This window comes from Drosophila sulfurigaster, chromosome 3, assembly GCF_023558435.1.
Source record: "Drosophila sulfurigaster albostrigata strain 15112-1811.04 chromosome 3, ASM2355843v2, whole genome shotgun sequence".
In the NCBI taxonomy this organism is placed as follows: Eukaryota; Metazoa; Arthropoda; class Insecta; order Diptera; family Drosophilidae; genus Drosophila; species Drosophila sulfurigaster.
In genome coordinates, this window is record NC_084883.1 from 30,334,521 (window position 1) to 30,354,772 (window position 20,252).

Below are 20,252 nucleotides of genomic sequence, written 5' to 3' on the forward strand. Positions count from 1 at the left end.
TCGTTTGATGGTTGAAGCAGTAAAACAACAAAACAAGTTAGTTTCTGTCGGGTGAAAGAAAGAAATTGTGTGCATATGTGTTGGTGCGAGTGTGTGTGCGCGGTGAAAAAGCAACAACAACAACAGTAACATCAACTGCAACAACAAGAGCAACAGCAACAACGAAAAACCTGGTCTCGTATGTCCGCTTTCCTTGCTCATTACGGTGCTTTTCTGTGCCCAAAGTGCAGGCAAGTGCAGTCTGGAGGAGGAATCACAGCACCAACGACAGGTGCGTACACACAATACTACGAAAACACAATATTTTCTACTTTCGTTGCGTAAATTTGTCATCACTACTGCTTTCTGTCTATCTCTCTGTTGCTTTTATTGATTGTTCAAATGCCGCAGATACAGCAGCATCTCAGCATCCCATGACAATAGATGTGTATTCATTTCGCTTTTTTGGCTAAGAAATTGTATGCATACACATAGTAGAAATAAAGTGAAAGGTGGTGGAACATCTTCAGGCCTTTTGTGTAAGAAAGAAGCACACTAGCTCACATGTAATTGGAATACTAACAACCATTTTTTTTTTGTTATTACTAAAATGCAAAAATTCATTCAACACTGTAAATTGCAAGGTGGGAGAGAATCATCGATTTAATATGCGTCGAAAAGAGATAGCTAGCAGAAAGTGTGGAGAGAAGAATGAGGGCAACGGCGACGACGACTTTCTTGACAACGCAAATAACAATCAGAAATCGATAAATATTATTGCAGTTTTGTCGATGTTCTCTCACACACAAGTCGAGCTTAGCAACAAATCAGTTGGAGACTGCTGTCTCCCTATCTCCCCCCTCTCATGCGGCGCTTATGTCATGAACGGAAGTGAATTCATAGAATATTTTTTCCTTGTGTACATATTTAGCAACCCCTAAAAAAGAAGTCAACAGTTCATTAAAATTATGCACAACTATGAAACTATGACATCATAGAGCATTTGCGCATACATTTTGATTTTGGACATTTCCTACCTCAAGAGCCTTTTCAACGTGACACATACTTTGAGGTTAGGTTTGCCAACATTTGCCGGGTGGTTTGTTCTTTACTCTTTTGGGGGTTGTACGGTTGTATTGATTGACAGGGCGAGACACGTTTTTACGAAGTGGCAAAGGAAAATCTTAACAAATTAGTACTAACTTCTACAGTTTAATTGCCGCTAACTTCAAGCTTAAAACCTGATGTCCGTTAGCCAAACCAAAAAGCGTAAAGTGTGTTAATGTTTTTAATGCTGCCAACACGTGCGACTCAAAAAAATTTTCATTTTCTTTTCGACGTTTTCACAAAAACACCAAAAAAAAATATGTATAAAATAAAATAAAACCAATTCTCCAAGCTGGAAGAGGGCGGTGCCCTAAAGGCATAAGAGGTGGCCAAAGAAATCTCAAATAAAATACAAAACCAAAGGCCATTTGTAGGCAAATTAAATTGCTAACAAAGCGTGAAGTTGGTTAGTGGGTTTGTTGTTTTCTGGATGGGTTCATCTATTCACCACATATGCAATAAGTGTGAGTCTCTTATCTCTGGCAAACAAAAACCATTTGCCGTTAGAGATGTGTAGACGTTTTGAAATTGTTTTTTCCTTTTTTGTTATCGATTTCTAGCTCACTTCCGCAACGCAAACAATCCAATCAGGCAAACACAATTGCTATATTTTTTTGCTACACTTTTTCTCTCATTCTCTGTGTAAAAATCTATGGGTTGTTTTTGCTTTTCTCCTTTTTGCCATCCTCTAGTATTTGTTAACCAGTTTGCCAGAGTTGCTCTTTCACTTGCAATTGTTGCTGTTCTTGTTGGCTGCGTCAACGTCCAACGACGGAAAGCGGAAGCGACGTCATTTATGTAAATTGTTTGCGTGACATTTGTATAGAGCACCTATATTATGAACCGGTACGCACGCCCCTTAACATTAACTGCAACACCAGACCATTGTTACAAACTGAGCTCCCAGAGCCCCTAGAGCGTTGTTGTTGCCATGACGGCTGCGCTCTATAAGCTTCTATGATGATGACCATAATCAGGCAATTTGAACAATAAGAATGCTTTGCTATGTAGAGACAACTGAGTAATGTTAATTTACATAGTGTTAATGACGCTCTGTTCACAATAGTATTCTGTTAATGATAACAGTGCCGACTAGAGCTGAATGTTAAAGTTGACAGTAGTTCACCTGTTTGCTTATCTTTGTCTTTAGATTATCTGTTCAGATTATCTTTATTATCTATTTAAATATATAACCTTTATGTAATTATTAATCTTAACATCCAGCCAACTTTACTTTCGTATCATTATACATCTCTTTATCTCTTTTTAATGACCTTACAACGAATTTAATATTCTTTCATCTTGTGCTCATTAACCATAGATTCAAATTCGTTTAAACTCTTTGCGTGTGTGTGTGTAGTTCAACAGTTAGTAGCTTATTTTGTAAACTCGTTGAATTTGTTGCTTAAATTATCTGGCCGTGCGCAAAGATCAGCGAGGTGAAACGGTTAAATGTTTTCGAAAACTGCCCCCAGTGAGTCGGAGCTCCATTTTAAAGAGCACCTTTACTCATACAGGGTGCTTCAGTCTGCGTTTTACCACATCACAGTGGTTCAATGCACCGGGGGGTGCGATAAACGATAAACTACAAATTAAGTATGCGCTTTTGTCAGTCACGTTGTTGTTTCTTGTTTTGTGCGCTGTCAGCAACAATATGAATAATGTGGTTCGTTCCATGTAGAAAAACGTGATGTACAAAAATAAAGCAAGAAAAAAACCAGACAAAAATAAATATAATGCGCAATGTAGGCAAAATATTTTTATGTACGGTAGCTACGGGCAACGCACCATAATATTATCTTGTAGCAAATACAAACAGAGATATATGACGCAAGTTTTAATTTTTTTTTTGCTGGTAGAATTCATAAACACACAACTGAATCATCATCGAAGTCTGGGCGGCCATATTAAATAGATATATATACCCGCCATATGTTTATTGTGTGAATGGCCGATTTTAACACAGGAACACAGTATCAACGTCATCAGCACTAAAAATTTTTCGAATAAATTGTGTTAAGACCCTCTCTCATTGGTGCTGATCAATTTCGGGTGCTCCAAGCGAAAGGCGACCACTGTAATTATTTTTTACCGTTACATCCCATACGGTCCGATAAAATATTGACCTAGTCAACGAAACTTGTGAATCATTTGCGACGATGCCAGCGAACTTTGTTAAAGTTCGCAAATCCAGCGATCGTCGCCACTTGCGAGAGCGAATGACAGCTTTTATATGTCAAAGCTTTTGTCGCTCTCACACACTTACCGAGAGCTTTGCAAATTAAGCAAACATTAAGAGCAAATTCATGTTGCTCTTAAATTATGATTAATTGCAAATCTCTTGTTCTTTTCGTCATTGAATACGTTTTCTTGATATTAAATAAATAAATACTTAACCTTATGACGACCTGAAGGTTTTTAATTGTACATTTTGGATAACATAAAGAGAGCTTTATTACAAGGTTTGATTGGGGAGAGCTTAAACCTTTGTATTGTCCCAAAGTGCAATGATAATGAGATAATTAAGAACAGGTTAACAGCTGTTTCAATAGCCCCTTATTTGCTCCACTCGCTCGATTGTGCATAAACTATTTGCAAGCGCGCGCGAGTAAACAAATAAAAAAATAAACAATAACAAAGGCAATTTGCTTACGTGCTGCATTCAACGTCATCACCGTTTGTCACAACAAAAGTTTTGTTTTGTTTGCGTTTTTTTCAATTTACATAGAATACAATAATCTCTATAGGAAAAGTTACTTAGTTGGCATTATGTAATATTGCTAGCTATCAGCTACTATAACATTCCATGGGTCGGTGATAAACTGGGATCGATGATAAGAGAGCGTGTTTCTACATAGAAAATAACCTTGATTTGTTTATATGCTACCCCCTTGGGTTCGGTCTCTTTTGTTGTTTTTTTTTTTTATTATTTTGCGAACACGACAAAACTAGAAAAGAAAAGAACAAGTAAGAAAGTGAACGTGCCGTGTTCTCAACTATGAAATGCCCGATCTTTATTATTCAATATTATCCAATATTCAATTGCTATTTTTTTCCATGATAACTGTATTTTTTTCAGAATGTAAAACATTCTTTCTTTGGTAATTTTATTATTTCTTCTATTGGTTTTATAATACCCTTCTTCCCCTATAAATATCGGGTATAAAAACTGAAAAAAATACACTATTTTATATACTACATACATTCTTCTAGACGTATGTTGGTATGCGATACCACACACATTGAAGCTCACATTCTTCGTACAATATGTATTTAGTTCGGTATAGTTTGTTATTGTTGTTTAAGCTAATGACAAATAAACAAACTAAGCGAGTGCAAAGCCATTAAAAATACAAGAATAACCTGATGGAAACATGAATGAAAAGGCCTGACTAAATGCCGTGTTATTTAACGCATTACTCATATGATTATACTCTATAGTATTTAATACCCTGCAAAACACCATTTCAATCTTATTCAAACTATTCTTTTTAAACTTGAGTTGAATAAACTTTTTGGAAATAATTATTTAACTTCGCACCTCTGAATTTATCAGTTACCAACACACGCAGTTCGAGTTTAACCTCACTTTTCAATCTTAAGTTGAATACACTCTGAAGTGCAAACATAAATTCAGGGTTTTTTTGGTATGTTGAAAATGTTTGCTTATATTTATATCATAAATTATAATTCCAATAATCAATCGTTGTGAACAAAGTATAGGGAGTATTGTGAATTACTAATGCACATAGTTGCATTTCATTGTTGTTTACAAAATGTTATCTAAAACTATTTAATTATTTTTGTTTTGTACTCGAGACAAACCCCACGCGCCATTCGAATTGTTGTTTACGTTAAATTGTTGTTGACGCCACAAAGGCAGATACAAATACTAATAAACAACATTGGATACACTGACATTTATCTACACATACATATGTGTATACGTTTATACACATACGCATTTAAATTTACATGCTTGCATACGTAGACACATTAATTATACAGCATATTGTTCTAAACATTCGGATTCTTTGCCCCCTTTTACATATCCGAGTCGAGCCCACAAATTACAGCCAATGGGATACGAGTAAACACACAAATTGAAAACAACAAGTGGAAGCGTGATGACTACTCGACTGGTTGTTACCCTGTAGCTTACCATAAATGGAAATGAAATTAGTGTTTGCAGCGTTTATTAATATTTTTGCAAATTGAGCTGCGGTTAGCTTGGAATAGTCCGAAATTTATTTGAAACTAAATAGTTGGATGGGGAAATTTGTAAAAAGAAAAATATTTAAAAAACAATTTTAAAAGTAACTGCACTCTTAAATTATTGGTCAAATAAAATTGGTATAGTTCTAGTCATTTTTATTCTATATTTTAGATTTGTACATTTAAATCATTTGCGAAATATATAATCATCAGACTTTCAATCTTATTTTGGCAAATTGCAAGTACGCCTTTCATGATTCAAGTTTCTAGAGTATAAAAACCGGCTGCGTTAAGCATGCGGAAATATTATACACTTGTTTACGTGCAATGCATTGCCAATTATATGATATACTTAAGCAAACATATAACCTAGTTTAACCAACTAACTTAAAAAAATTAAGCATTCCATCTTCACTTCAAATGTAGGTCATTTCCAAAAGCACATATTTTAAAGAGTATTTTTTTGATTCTCAAATTGAAGACAAATTAATGTGAAGATTAGTTTATGGAGCCGGCATAAATTGCTGTACTTACTTATGTTAAAAAGAGTTGAAAGCTAACTGCGTAGTATTATTTTGTAGAGCATTTGTTATTTTATTAGTTTGTTGTTATTGTTGTGAAAGGTAGAATAGTAGTTTTAGTTGTATTGGTGTCACACGCGCTCGCCTCTATAGTATGCTTAACTAATTCGACCTTGATGCGTGTTGTATTCCTTCTATTTCATTCGCCGGGTTATCTATCTATCTACCATATACCTATGTACATACATATGTATATAATGCTCTGCTAGAAATAGCCGGTTTTATGTATTCATGAGAGCTCTATCTCAATTCTTAATTTATATTCAGTTAAGTGTTGTTTGTTATTCTCTTTTTGCCATAAAGAGGGGCTCGTCTCAAGTTCCCCTGATCTCGAATCTCAATAAACATCTTGAGAGACAAATATACATTCACATGTATATCAAAAAGAACGTCAGCTCCATTTCCTATGAAAATATTTATTCGCCGGATACACTACAAAAAAATGCAAATAACGCTAACGCAAAAAAAAAAATAAAAATAGTAATAAATAAATAAGCAATAACACGATATAAAACCTTCAAGGTGAAGCAGAGTTTAAAACGAACTCAAGACGACATTTGCTAAACCACACGAAACACAGTAAAGCAGACCAACAAAAAGTGTTTGTAGCAAGTGCAATACGCGACTAGTAGATGCTCTTTGAATGTAATTTGACTTAAGCATGATTTTTCTTCAAACATGCAATTTACATATACATATTTAGGTTAAAAGTATACATATAAGGCAATCCCTCATCAATCAAATATGATTCGAGTGCTTAACAAATGACAACAAATGAATTTCTTCGTCTCTGTTTTAACTTTCAATGTCTTGTTTGGTTTAATATTTGTCATAAATTTGTTTTAGTATAGTTTCATCCAAATTTCCTGTATGTGATTTAGTTAACAAGTGTATCAAATTTGAACAGCGAAGAGCTGAAGAGATAAAAAGCATTTCTCGAGCGGTACGTGAGACGGCATTTCTTCTGCATGCAGAACACAGTTCGACTGGGCTGGGCACACATTTTGTTGAGCGATAGTTTTGCAGTTAAAGTCTGGCCACATCAGGGCACAATTGGCGCTCGCCACTCCCCAAAAGTTCAGTACACTTTGACGGACTCTCTTCGGCAGACGTACACTTGAAGTAGTAGTTGTTGAATGAATGCGGGTTGAGTGATAAATGTACTTCGGCTGGGTTCGTGTACCTTTCGTTATCACTTCAGTCTTCGTCTCTCGCATTCAATTCTCTCTCTTTTTCTCTCGCTCGTCAACGCTTATCACGCGCTTGTCAAATATCGAAATCTTATCGGAACTTTGCAAAAGTTCCGTTAACAAAAAAGAAGCAAAGTTTCTTCAAAAATCATTGTGTATTTTTGCGTCGCGTTCTGTTTTTCATTTAAACAAAGTAAATTTCATCGCATAATGAGCAAAACACGAATTTAATTAATGCAAATTTAAGTGTTGGGTAAGAACCGTGTCAATCAATAAATCGCCAAACAAATCAGTTAATAGGATTATCAACACCGTAGTAAAATCTAAGTTATCATCTATTTTAACCTCACTTTAGCATAATGTGCTGTGTTATTGTTGATAATTAATGAAACTACAATCACTTTTGCAATTATTGCAAAGGTTCTATTAGTCAGACATTAGAGATGAGTTATGGATAATGCGACTAACTTGTGTAATTCTATATTGTGTGGCAAACTTTGAACGCTTGACTCATGTTTCGTGTTGAGATTAGATAAATTGATATTATTTATTGGTGTTGGACATGTACATACATAAAATACACGAACACCCATAAAACAAGTGAGAAAACTAAAGTCGAGTGTGCTCGACTATAAAATACTCGGTACCCGAGCTAAAGAAAATGAAACCGTTTTCAAACTTTTGTTTTTTATCCGATTGTGAGCGGGAAACTCTAAAACAAGGCTTTGTGTATTTAGAGAGACATTATGATCTCCCTACTCTTGATCATGATCGTACAAATATATATTTGTCACTAACACATAATATACTTCTACGGTATGACTACCAGGTTTACACACACATCAATCACACACATTTACAACAAGTTTACACAAAATTACTGTGGGATCGGAACTAAACACGAAACTAACCCAACTTTTGTTGCAACTTATATAAAAAAAAGAAATTCAAAAAAGAATCTTCCAAACATTTCTTCTACGCACACAGATAAAAGAGATTAAAGACAGAGCGAGAGAACTGACCCATACCGATAAATAATAAATATACGTTGATACGATAATAAAACTAGACAAGATGCCGCTTTTTGCCCGCAAGTCAACGAAGAACAATCCATCGGATCACAGCGACATTAGCCAGGACAGCAAGCGATCCTCGATGAGTGGCGGCAACAGTTCACTGCACAGCAACAATAGCAGCAATCACAGCAACAATAACAATCACAATCATAACAACAACAATGAACTGGATAAGAAGCCACCGCTGATCTTCCACTGCCAACTTGCCCATGGCAGTCCAACGGGTTTGATCACGGGCTTTGCCAGCGTCCGAGAGCTATATAAGAAGATTGCTGAATGCTTTGACATGTCCGAGGATGACATTCTATTCTGTACCCTCAATTCACACAAGGTGGACATGACACGTCTGCTTGGCGGGCAAATTGGCCTAGATGACTTCATCTTTGCCCATCGCAAGGGGCGGCCCAAGGAAATTGAGATTGTAAAGACACAGGATGCCTTGGGGCTGACGATCACCGACAATGGTGCCGGCTATGCGTTCATAAAGCGGATCAAGGAGGACTCGATTATCGATCGCATCGAGCACATTGCTGTGGGCGATCACATCGAGAAGCTCAACGGCGTCAACATGGTCGGCAAACGGCATTATGAGGTAGCGCGAATGCTGAAAGACATTGCCACCGGCGAGACATTCACATTGCGTCTGGTCGAACCAATTCGTAGCGGTTTCCAGGGTATTGGACCGCGCAGTCAATCTAGGGCGTCTTCATCCTCGGCAGGAGGTGGACGCAATTATGGCAGCGGTAAGGAGACTTTGCGCTTCAAGGCCAATGGCAATGCCCAGATTGAACCGAAATTCGATGAGGCCACCACGGCGGGTGTGGAGGCCATTAATAATCTGCTTGAATCTTTTATGGGCATCAACGATACGGAATTGGCATCACAGATATGGGATCTGGGTGATCAGAAGTCCAATTCCATGGATTTTGCCGAGGCCATTGATAACTCCGATTTGGAATCTTTTGGTTTCACCGACGATTTCATTATCGAACTCTGGGGTGCTATAACGGACGCGCGTCGCTTGAGTACGAGAAACTAGGAGCAATTGTTAGGATGCTTGCCAGAAAAAGAGAAACATTTCTAATTCTATAATAAAATAACAAAAATCATATTTTTATTTTCATCATTATTATTTTTATGATTATCGCATTGTTTAATTGTATCTGTAGCCTTAGTTATTTCATATTTAATACATACATTTATCATTATTATTTGTATGCCTGCATTTGCCAATTATTTCGTATTTGTTAAACTTTAAATTATACTATATACATTCAGATTGACAAAAACATAGACTCTAGAAAAACAAAAAGATAAATATACACTTCGCGTGTGGTACTGCATTGTATTCTTCGTACAACTTGTTCAATGTACATAATTATGCATTTTCATTAGTTCATATTTTATTCATAAATATACAAATTTATAAATAAATTTAAATTATTGAAATACTTTTTGTTTTGCGGCGTTTTTATGTTTTATATGTTTTGGCTTTAAGTTTGGTAAGTTTGTTAATTTTTTTTTTTTTTTTTAATTATATCCCATTAAATTTAGAAGTATTTGTGAAACACTAGTTTTTCAGAGATTTTTTAAAATTTGGTCTTCCAACAGAGAGTTTAGTAGTTCGTTTTCTCAGTGTATTCGTCATTCTCTTTACCGTTTTGGCACTCGTCGAAATTTCGAATCTTTCCACGGTGACAAATTCTATTTGCATATTATAAACGTATTTTATGTTTTTTTTTGCGTATATTTGACCATGAGCACGTGCTTTAAGACTCTTGATGAATTCAATCGCATTCACACATAAAACGTATATACATATGTATGTACATCATCAGCTAATATGTAGTTACATTTCCTGTCTGCCAGCTAGTAAGTGACAGTGAGAGCTTTCTGGCACAAGACTTGCAAACGCAGCAATAACAGTAAATGCCGCGCAAAACATCGTCTGACAATGAATTAGCTATGGCGTCGTCATCACAACAATCACCACAACTGGCACACATTCATACATACATACATATGTATGTATGCAATGCATAATATTGCAATTGCTAACGCAAATGTCAGCAACAACAGCTGCTACTGGGAACAAAGCGTTGTCTTGCCTTCAGCTGATAAGCGAAGTTATTAATATTTGTTGTTTTCTGACGTCGCACTAGCACACATACTGTCGAAAACTGAGAGAACAATATGCTCAAACAGCTGCTGAACCGCAGGCATGGCAACAACAATCATACATAACAACGTTTTTACAAGACTTTCCGGTTTTACAGGTTTTTTTTTGTTTCTTTACAGTCCAAATACAACACATGTCGCACAGAAGCTTTTACTCTTAAGCCTATCGCGCAATGTGTTTTGTATGCGGTGCGCTCTCTTTTTCGCTTACCGACTCTCTTTGGTGGTGCTCTCACACACATACACACATAGTCAGGTGCTTAATTTAATTAGCTTTGGCGCGCTGTTAGCTCTGCTGTCTTGTATAACTAACTAAAAAGAGGCAATGCTGCCATTCAACTGCTCAGTTGTGCGAACGCTGTCGTCGAAGCAACAAGCAAGGCGGAAAAACAGAAAAGAAAATTAATTGTTGGAATAAAAAGCAAAGCAAAGAAAAAGACTTGTTAACAACAAAACTCAAACGATATTGAATTACGTACAGCAAAGAGTAACTCGCAATTTAAAGTGTTTGCAGCAATAGCAGAAATAGAGTGAGGCGACTTGCAAGTTTTTCACGTATTGAAACCAAGGAAAACCACAAGAACATCGTGTGAAAACCGAAGGTAGTGAGACACAAAAATTTCCATTATACTAGAAATACAAAAAAACATCTGCAAAAATTGAATGTGGATTTTCTTGGCACCCAAATAATATTTGTTCGACTTTGTTCCTGTGTATTTTCAACGTTATTTTACTTTGCTTTTAATTTAATTTAATGCGAGTGTTTGGACTTTGAACGTGACTCAACAGAATTGTCTAGGCGGCAATTCAGCCTAATAAAATAAACACAAACATTAACATTTTGCATACAACAACGAACTACGTCAATTGATGTGCAGTTTTTGAATTATATTATTATTGTGTTCGTCGTTTTGTTGTTCTCCTCGCCCAATTCGATTCGTTTTGCGTGTTTTGTGCAAAATTTCATTTGCTTGCCATTTAGTTGTCTGTCTGTTGCCGTGCAGCCTCTGTTTTTGTTTTTTGTCCCTTTCGCGCCTTTGTATTAGTTGCGGCGCTTGTTTCTCTTCTCCAAGCAGTCTCGTTTTGCACTGCATTTGTGGGGCGAGCTTTTTGTGTCTATATGTGTGTGTAAGTTTTGTGCGTTTGTGTTGCTTGTGGCTTTTCGCGCGTTGCGTTTGTGTTTGCTTGCTATTTGTTTGCAGGTGAAAGTAATGGCAGCGACGACGCGTGACAGATGTGGCGTGTTGTCTGACTACATATGTATGTATCTCTTTCTCTGTCTGTCTGTCGTTTATCTGTGCGTTGTGGCTTATTATGTATATTTCACAAAACTCTACAATATTGATATCGATATCGATGTCAAAGAGTAGACTACAAAGGAACGTTGTCTTATCAACTACGACTACAAGAAGTACAACAAGCCTAATAAAAGCACGAAATTATTTTGACCATTTCCTTTGTGATAAGCGTCATCTACATACATACATACACACATTTATTAAAAACTTTTGGACATTGAACTTTACGCTATGCGAGCATTCTGTGTAGACAAACAAACACTAGTATTTTTATTCATTCTTATTAATACATTTTTTGTTTATAGTGAGTAGACGAATCTCTTACGATTTCTAGAACAGGTAAAAAGAAAAACAAAAAGAATAAACTCACGCGATTTGCTTACGCATACAAATGCCAATCGCAGCACTTAATTAATTCGTAATGGGGGCTGATAAACTTATTGTACATATGTATGCATATGAGCCCATGTATACACACATATTTTATTAATTTACAGATCATTATACGTTTTAAATGCTGCCGCTAAAATCGCGTGATGTTTTTCCAGTGGCCTGAGAAATGAGTAATGAGTTTATGATCACACACACACAAGCGGAATGCTTACAAAATGTTCGTGTGTGGAGCTTGGCGTTTGGCGTTCGGCTAGCATTATCATTGTTTATTACACACATACATATAAACAGTGAGAACACGCCACTAAAGTTACGAACTAACCATTGATGTCTTTGCGGCCATTTATCACACTATCGACTTTTATCGATAACAATAATCTAAATAAAGTCTGGCGTCAATGGGGAGCTTATTACATATAACAATCCACTTGTCGTGGAGAATTTGTGTACCTTATTGTTGCTTCCTTCAACTTGATGTAGACTCAGTGATGACACTTTGCAATGTTTACATGCGTATGTTTCCACTAATTAACTGCAAATGAATGTTTGCTACATATGGTGAAGAGTCAACACCCTTTCCTTTTATTTGTGTTATGTAATATTAGTAGTAGTACTCATTCATTACCGGATGTTGTTCGTCTCTGTCTCGCTCATTGACTTGGATCTGCTTCATTTACGCTCACAATTCAATTCACCTTGACTTTCATTACACTAAACACTCGCAGTTGGCAACAACAATTTGGCAGCTGCATCTTATGCATGTTGCTAGCAGCCGCAAAAAAGCTTTCAGATCTTTCTTATTGAGACATTCATTATGAGTGTTTTTATTATACGCCACTTGCCGCAAACCTTTCAAATGTCAGGAAAAAACTATTTATAAGATCTTACGTACATTTGTATTTATAATACCTTTGTGGCGAGTACTAATTTATGAATGTTCTCTGTGTTTTCTGCCATTTTCAGTTGCTGCAACGAAAAGGGGCTAAAGGTGGATTTATCACTAGCAAACTATTCGCCAAGCAAGTGCAATAAAAAATAATGGCTGGCTACTAACAAATTTGTACTCACCAATTTAATAAATCATAAATATAGTGTCGTAATACGCAAAAGGAGAACAGTTGCGCTACCCCAATAGTTGCAATTCAAAAATTAAACGATATCGATAAGTAGTTAATCGATATTACTTCCGCTCAACATGAATAGTTTGGTGCGCGTGTTTAGCAATCTACAAGATTTTTACAATGACATCAATGCGGCCACACTAACTGGAGCAATCGATGTGATCGTCGTAGAGCAAAAGGATGGCGAGTTTCAATGCTCACCATTCCATGTACGTTTCGGCAAGCTCGGAGTGCTGCGCAGTCGCGAGAAAGTGGTAAGTTATCGGTAGAATGAGATCGATTAGCAACATTAAGTTTACAAGTTTCATTTATGATTTACAGGTGGACATTGAAATCAATGGCACACCCGTTGACATACAGATGAAGTTGGGCGATTCCGGTGAAGCATTCTTTGTGGAAGAATGCCCCGAGGAGGATGGCGAGGAGTTGCCCGAGAACTTGGCCACATCACCCATACCAAAGAGTTTCCTGCAGTCGCTGAATAAGGGCAACGACACAATGGAAGACATTAGCGGCGTAGCCGCCGATAAGTAAGTACTCCATTGATATATTATCCATTCACCGAGGCAGCTAGAATCATGTTCATATTGATTTTAGAAACGCTAGCGATGATTTACAAATACCGTTGCCAATGCCGCGCCGTAACTCCATTGATCTGTCCAAGGAGGAGCCCAAGGAAATTGCCGTCGAGGGCAACAAATTCGAGAATCAAGTCTCGGACTACACCCAGCGCAGGTAGCGTTTGCTTCCATCAAAAATATTTTCTTTAACCGAGTTGCAAGCAACTTATTAAGTAAATACTCTCTGTTTATTATTACAGACATACAGACAACGTGTTGGAACGTCGCAATTTGGGCGACAAGCTTAAAGAGTATACAACACAAAAGATGCGCCAAGAATGGGCTGAGCATGAGGAGCTGTTCCAAGACAAAAAACCACAGGACAAATTGCCAGAGTCCGAATCAAAATCGGAAGCGAAGCCAACGCAAGTGGACACAGAACCCGAAGTGGTCTCTATTAAGGCAGAGCCAGCTGCAACGTCTCCAATAACAACATCGACAACGACGACTCCAGTTGTCGTCATAGAGCCCAACAAGGATGAGTCGAAGAGTAAAACCAAGAAACGCCGCAAGAAGTCGCAGATGAAAAAGAAGAATTCACAGCGTAAAACATCGTCGAGCAGCTCGGCAGGCAGCGCCGCTGGCGGCGATGCCATCAACGCTGATGCTATCTCCCTTAATTCGGTGCAGGTGAGCAATATCGATGAGACCGATGTGCAGTTCGCCAGCATTTCCACCATCACCAACAACACCAATAACAACACAATCTCGTCGTCAAACGACGAGCAGCCGTCGGCACCGTTGCTAACAGCACACACCGGCGATGACAGTGCGCTCAGTGAACTGACCACGCCCACAAATCTAGCATCACGTCACGATCCCGATATTCACTTCTTTAGCGACACCGAGATCACCACGCCCACTAGCATTGGGGCGTCGAGTGCGGCACGCGGCGGTGGACGTCCATCGACGCCCATTCAAAGCGACAGCGAACTGGAGACGACCATGCGGGATAAGCGTCATGTGGGCGAGGATGAGAACAGCGGCATGTGGAACTGGGGTGAACTGCCCACGCCCGAAGAGGATGCCGAGTCCACGCAGAATGCTCGGCAGTCTGGCAGATTGTTGTGGCAAATGTTTAGCTTCATGAAGCGGGCAAATCGTTTACGCAAAGAAGGCGCCGCCAATCAGGCTGGTGACATTTATCTTTCGGATCTGGATGCTGGTAGCATGGATCCTGAGATGGCTGCTCTCTATTTCCCCAACCAAAAGCCCAAGGAAACAAAGGCAACGCACAGCGGCGACGAAGATCGCGAGAGTGGCAATGGCACCAGTTTGCCGCATTCGCCCAGCTCGCTAGAGGAGAACCAAAAGAGCATGGACTCGGACTTCGATGAGAGCAAACAGCAGCAAGATAAGAAGTAATTATCAAGCACATATTGACGAAGATAATTGAGATTAATATTTATTCTATTTTGTGTAGATATCTGGACTTTGTGGCCATGTCCATGTGCGGCATGCAGGAGAATGGTGCAGCACCTGCGGACGAGGAGTTCGATCGCCAGTTGGTCACCTACCACGATGTAAGTTATCACTCTCATTGCGCTGATCATTTACCACAATACATTATTCGTGTGTATATAACTGCAATCGATGCATCCTTTTACACTGATCATACATTGCAGCCTTAGGTGACGACCATAAGATAACTTTTACACTGAGCTAAGAAGTTTAAAATGATAGAAAATTAGCATTTCAAACTTCTTGTAGGGAATAATGTCCTTCAACTGAAGGAATGGACAAGCCTCCAACTAAATCGATTAGGATTCTTCAATTCAATAATTATGATTGATTTAAGAGTATCACTCTGACACATTCCTCCATATAGGGACATGTTTAAATGCAATTTGGCAAAGAAAAGGCAAGATGCTTACGGTCTTTTAGTTAAGGTTGCAATGATCAAACAATTATTACACTGCGCTATACAGCACCTGCAACAATGCACCTAACCAATGAATGTTTTTTTTTGTGATCACGCTTGCTGCTCCCTGCTGTGTTGCCCCTCGATCCCCATATGTACACAGGTGTGCAAAAATCCACAAATGTTCTCATCGCCAAATCTAATTGTACGTCTAAATGGCAAATACTACACTTGGATGACTGCATGTCCCATTGTCATGACAATGATAACATTCCAGAAGCAACTAACCGAAGTAAGTTTCGTTAGGACAACGCAAGAATGTCACAACTAATTACGCTTCATTCATGTGCTTTACAGGATGCCATAGAGCAGTTGATATCGCCATCGCCCATAGCTGTGGGCGATGACAAGCCCGAGGTGGCTCATCAGACAGACACTGTGGGCCAAACGAAGCGTTCGTGGTGGAACTGGAGACGATCTCAGGACGCCGCTCCCAATCAGCCAAATAATAACAATAAGAACGCCACACTCGACAAAGTCGACAAAGGTCAATACAACTTTGCCGAGGATGGTGATCAGGCGGCGGTTAGCACGCAAACATCGCGTCCCAATTCACCAGACGTTAGTGACCCAACGCTGAGCAAGAGCGATTCCCTAGCAAACGCTGAGAACACTTCGGCCTTAGTCGACAACCTAGAGGAGCTGACCATGGCCTCCAACAAGAGCGATGAGCCCAAGGAGCGCTACAAGAAATCACTGCGCCTCAGCTCGGCAGCTATTGTAAGTTATTTATCTATTTCTCTCGATTCTAAAATAGATCTGTAATATCATTTGTGCTTTCAGAAAAAACTAAACCTTAAGGAGGGCATGAATGAGATTGAATTCAGCGTGACAACAGCTTATCAGGGCACCACACGCTGCAAGTGCTATTTGTTCCGCTGGAAGCATAACGACAAAGTCGTCATCTCGGACATTGATGGCACGATCACCAAGTCGGATGTCTTGGGTCATATCTTGCCCATGGTCGGCAAGGATTGGGCACAGCTGGGTGTGGCACAGCTCTTCTCAAAGATCGAACAGAATGGCTATAAGCTATTGTATCTGTCGGCTCGTGCCATTGGACAATCGCGTGTCACACGTGAATATCTGAGATCTATTAGGCAAGGCAATGTAATGCTACCTGATGGCCCATTGCTGTTGAATCCCACATCGTTGATATCCGCATTCCATCGCGAAGTTATCGAAAAGAAGCCAGAACAATTTAAAATTGCTTGCTTGTCAGACATACGCGATCTGTTCCCCGACAAGGAACCTTTCTATGCGGGCTATGGCAATCGTATTAATGTAAGATCTAGAATTATTACACAGCCATTTACAATGTCATTTACCTATCCTTATTCCTCTCTGATCCTTTGCAGGATGTGTGGGCCTATCGTGCCGTTGGCATACCCATTATGCGCATCTTCACCATCAACACGAAGGGCGAGCTTAAGCACGAACTGACCCAAACATTCCAGTCATCGTAAGTACTCGTTTTATGTTCTTTCTGGTTATGGTGTCTCTTCACAATAAGTTCGCTTGCCATTTGCCTAAACAGACAATTTTGTCAGTCGAAGCTTTTTGGTTAAGACGTTCTTACAACTTTCTGCAACTTCTCATGCCACATTCAAATCGAAAAAAGCAAAGAAAACAACCCAATTGGTCCAAGTCTCGTATTAACATCATAATGTAACGCCATGCTAGGTGTCTTGTAGGATGTATTAGCTCACCAAAAAACATACAATGTGCATCCTGCTCCAATATACTATGTATGTATGTATATGTAGGAATTTTTGACTACTGCTCGCTCATTCACAAATTAATCAATTCCACAATCAAAAGCGTGTGCCGAAATTGTATTCAAGCATTGTCAATATTTGATTGTCAATTTATATAGTGGCTACATCAATCAGTCGCTTGAGGTCGACGAGTACTTTCCACTGCTGATGCACAACGATGAATTCGAGTATCGCACCGATACCTTTGACAACGACGATGACTTGGAGGACGAGTTGCAGTTCAGCGACGATTATGACATCGAACTCGATGACTCTAGCAACAATGATGGTGACAGCGATGACGATGGCGCTGTCTTTGACGATGACTTCGCCAATGATGATAATGATGACGCTACTACCAACTACATTATGAACGCAACGGCCAAAAATGAAATACTTTTGGCCTCACCACCCAAATGGCTTAATAATAACAATAATCAAAGCTAAATTTCCGCTGCTTGACAGTATACATTAATTTCCGAGTATATATCGAAAATTACAAATTGTGATATGATAAATTCCTAGTGTTAAGTTTCTAGCTTTATATATACGTTTTTGTGCTATGAAAGGGCGACGGCGAGGCTTTGAAAGCTCCTTAGAGTCCTTTCGATAAATGTTTTAGCTGTAGTATTTTGGCGTTGAATCGCCACTAAACTTCTATACCTATACTATTAATGCATCGCATTATGCGCTAAGAAGTAGACTATAAGTTGTTTTTATCTAATTACGTATTTCGTATATCGACACAAATAAAATGTGTGCATACTTTTGTTGTTATCGAATGATCTTTTATCGGCGACATGATTTGAATGTGGTATGATAAGGTTGCTGGTCTATTTCTGTTGCATACTCTTGGGCGCTGAGCCATGGCATATGGCATATGTGGTGTTGCATAATTATTTGTTTATTAACCAAGTGACCCTCCTCCTTTGCCCCTCTTGCAGGTACTGCAGCATGACCTACATTGTGGATCAACTGTTTCCACCCGTCAAGCATGACGAAGTCGCCGTTGAGTTCTCCAATTTCAACTATTGGCGGGATCCAATTGCCGATTTGCCGGAATTGGACACGGAATTGGTGCCGCCCAGCAAGCTAGACAGCGCCACACTGAGACCCATTCCAGAGAAATGAAACGCAAAATAGTTCAACAGCACATTGGCAGATCAGATGGAACATAATAAACACACATACATACAAACTTACATACACACATACTTACTATATAGTATATGCCCACATACATACATATATATCTATGCATTATCTATTCAAAGCTTCTTGTCGTGTTAGCAATTCATATATTTCGTTGTATCTCCAAAGAGTGGATTAATTGATTATCGATATTTATCTAGTTAATCCAAAAACAAAATGAAAACGATTGAAATTCATATTTACATTACGCATTATGTATATTTTTTTTATTAAATTTAAATTAAAATTAGTTGAGTCGGAAGAAGCCAGAGAAAGTGATTTAGCCTATGATTTTTTTCATTCGTTTATGAATTAATTTATAAAGTTATTTGCGTGAGAATTGAATCAAAGACAGTTTAACGGATTTATTTGTAATTTTTAAAATTATTCTATTTGCTCTTAGGATTTTATGAAAATGGTGAATAATTAATAAAATTAATTGTGAAACTTGCTTGAAACTGAAACTTGAAAATTCCTGAGCTGCATAATGTGATTTTTAATTTTATCATAATTATTTTTATTATTACTCTTAATTTTTAATTTTGTGATTGTCAACTAGAGCGCTCTGCTACGTTTAATTCAAGCAAACATACGATACTACAATATAACTATGCTTAGCCAATAAAATAAACAATATAATGTTTCAAATAAAGATACAAATGCTTTAAACAATTTATAAAAGAAAACAACCTTTAGTTTTCATTATTATTCTTAGCAAAATAAACTGTATCGTGACTTGCGGTGGAAAATTTTCGACTAAATCGACAACAAAAAATTGTTTGTTGATGCTTTTGTTATTGTTCCCGTCTAGCATGCATAAATAAATACGAGAACATTCGAGTCCGATTATGGACAATAAACAGTCTGCTTAGGGTTTCCAACAGGAGGAGTAATGGATGGCCGGGGAATTGCAGCTGAAGTGAGCAGACATATGGGGCTGGCATGTATTTGTCAACGTAATTTTGCCAATTCAATTAATGCTCACTTAAATCAGAGCGACTGAATCATCATTATCTTGATCATCATCACCAACAGCATACAAAACGAGAGGGATTCAGCTTAAGTGCCCACAAATAGGCAGACATCGCCAGAGGCGTAGTTCAATTTTTGTGATCAGGGGTTAAGAACTGATAACCTGATTATCGCAAATACATATACATAATCAGCTGATATTACCAGTGTGAACACATCTTTTTGTGAAAAAATATGAATTGTAATGAATTTAAGTATGTATGTTAAGATGTTTTATTTGAATAAATAAATGTAGTCCCTTCGTAAAACTAATGGCCACTCATGTACACCCACACAGCCACATAAGCTTATGCTGAGCGATGGTAGTTTTCCATGCCTCCCCTACCACAAATTAGGGTAACAATGAGATAAAGCAAAATTTTCCATCTCTTGAGCTGGGCTTTTGTTCGACAACGAGATAAGAGTAGATTTAGCTGATTATGATTATATAGTGCACTACTCACTTACTACATAAATGATGATGATGATGCTTCAACTGAGGTCGAGTCAGCTGATTTTTCAGCGTTTTGTAAAATAATTGTTTCAAGTGCAGCAAACAATCGAATGCGCTGTGAGTGAGAAAGAGAGACCAAGAAACAATAACTAAAATTAAT

At 38.1% G+C, this 20,252-nt stretch overlaps 2 protein-coding genes across 8 annotated transcripts; both read left to right on the plus strand.

The window, feature by feature from the left end:
* The first annotated feature begins 129 nt into the window (after positions 1-129).
* On the plus strand, positions 130-9,277 carry LOC133842540 (PDZ domain-containing protein GIPC3). 3 transcript variants are annotated; one of them, XM_062275678.1, is made up of 2 exons: positions 130-271; positions 8,060-9,277. In XM_062275678.1, exon 2 carries the CDS (start codon positions 8,147-8,149, stop codon positions 9,185-9,187), a length of 1,041 nt encoding a protein of 346 aa, XP_062131662.1. In that variant the 5' UTR covers positions 130-271; positions 8,060-8,146; the 3' UTR covers positions 9,188-9,277. The 3 variants fall into 3 exon arrangements, with proteins under 3 accessions (XP_062131662.1, XP_062131661.1, XP_062131663.1); XM_062275677.1 differs by lacking the exon at positions 130-271 and adding an exon at positions 6,678-6,825; XM_062275679.1 differs by lacking the exon at positions 130-271 and adding an exon at positions 6,980-7,325.
* Positions 130-19,085, plus strand: LOC133842527 (phosphatidate phosphatase LPIN3). Of its 5 annotated transcripts, none has more exons than XM_062275654.1 (11): positions 130-271; positions 12,981-13,392; positions 13,460-13,668; positions 13,736-13,873; positions 13,959-15,119; positions 15,182-15,281; positions 15,783-15,911; positions 15,977-16,399; positions 16,463-16,963; positions 17,038-17,141; positions 17,556-18,213. In XM_062275654.1, the coding sequence occupies exons 2-11, from the start codon at positions 13,213-13,215 to the stop codon at positions 17,881-17,883; spliced, it is 3,273 nt and encodes a 1,090-aa protein (XP_062131638.1). In that variant the 5' UTR covers positions 130-271; positions 12,981-13,212; the 3' UTR covers positions 17,884-18,213. The 5 variants fall into 5 exon arrangements, with proteins under 5 accessions (XP_062131638.1, XP_062131639.1, XP_062131640.1 ...); XM_062275656.1 differs by lacking the exons at positions 130-271; positions 17,556-18,213 and adding exons at positions 10,666-10,928; positions 18,381-19,085; XM_062275653.1 differs by lacking the exon at positions 130-271 and adding an exon at positions 10,666-10,928.
* Positions 19,086-20,252: the final 1,167 nt, after the last annotated feature.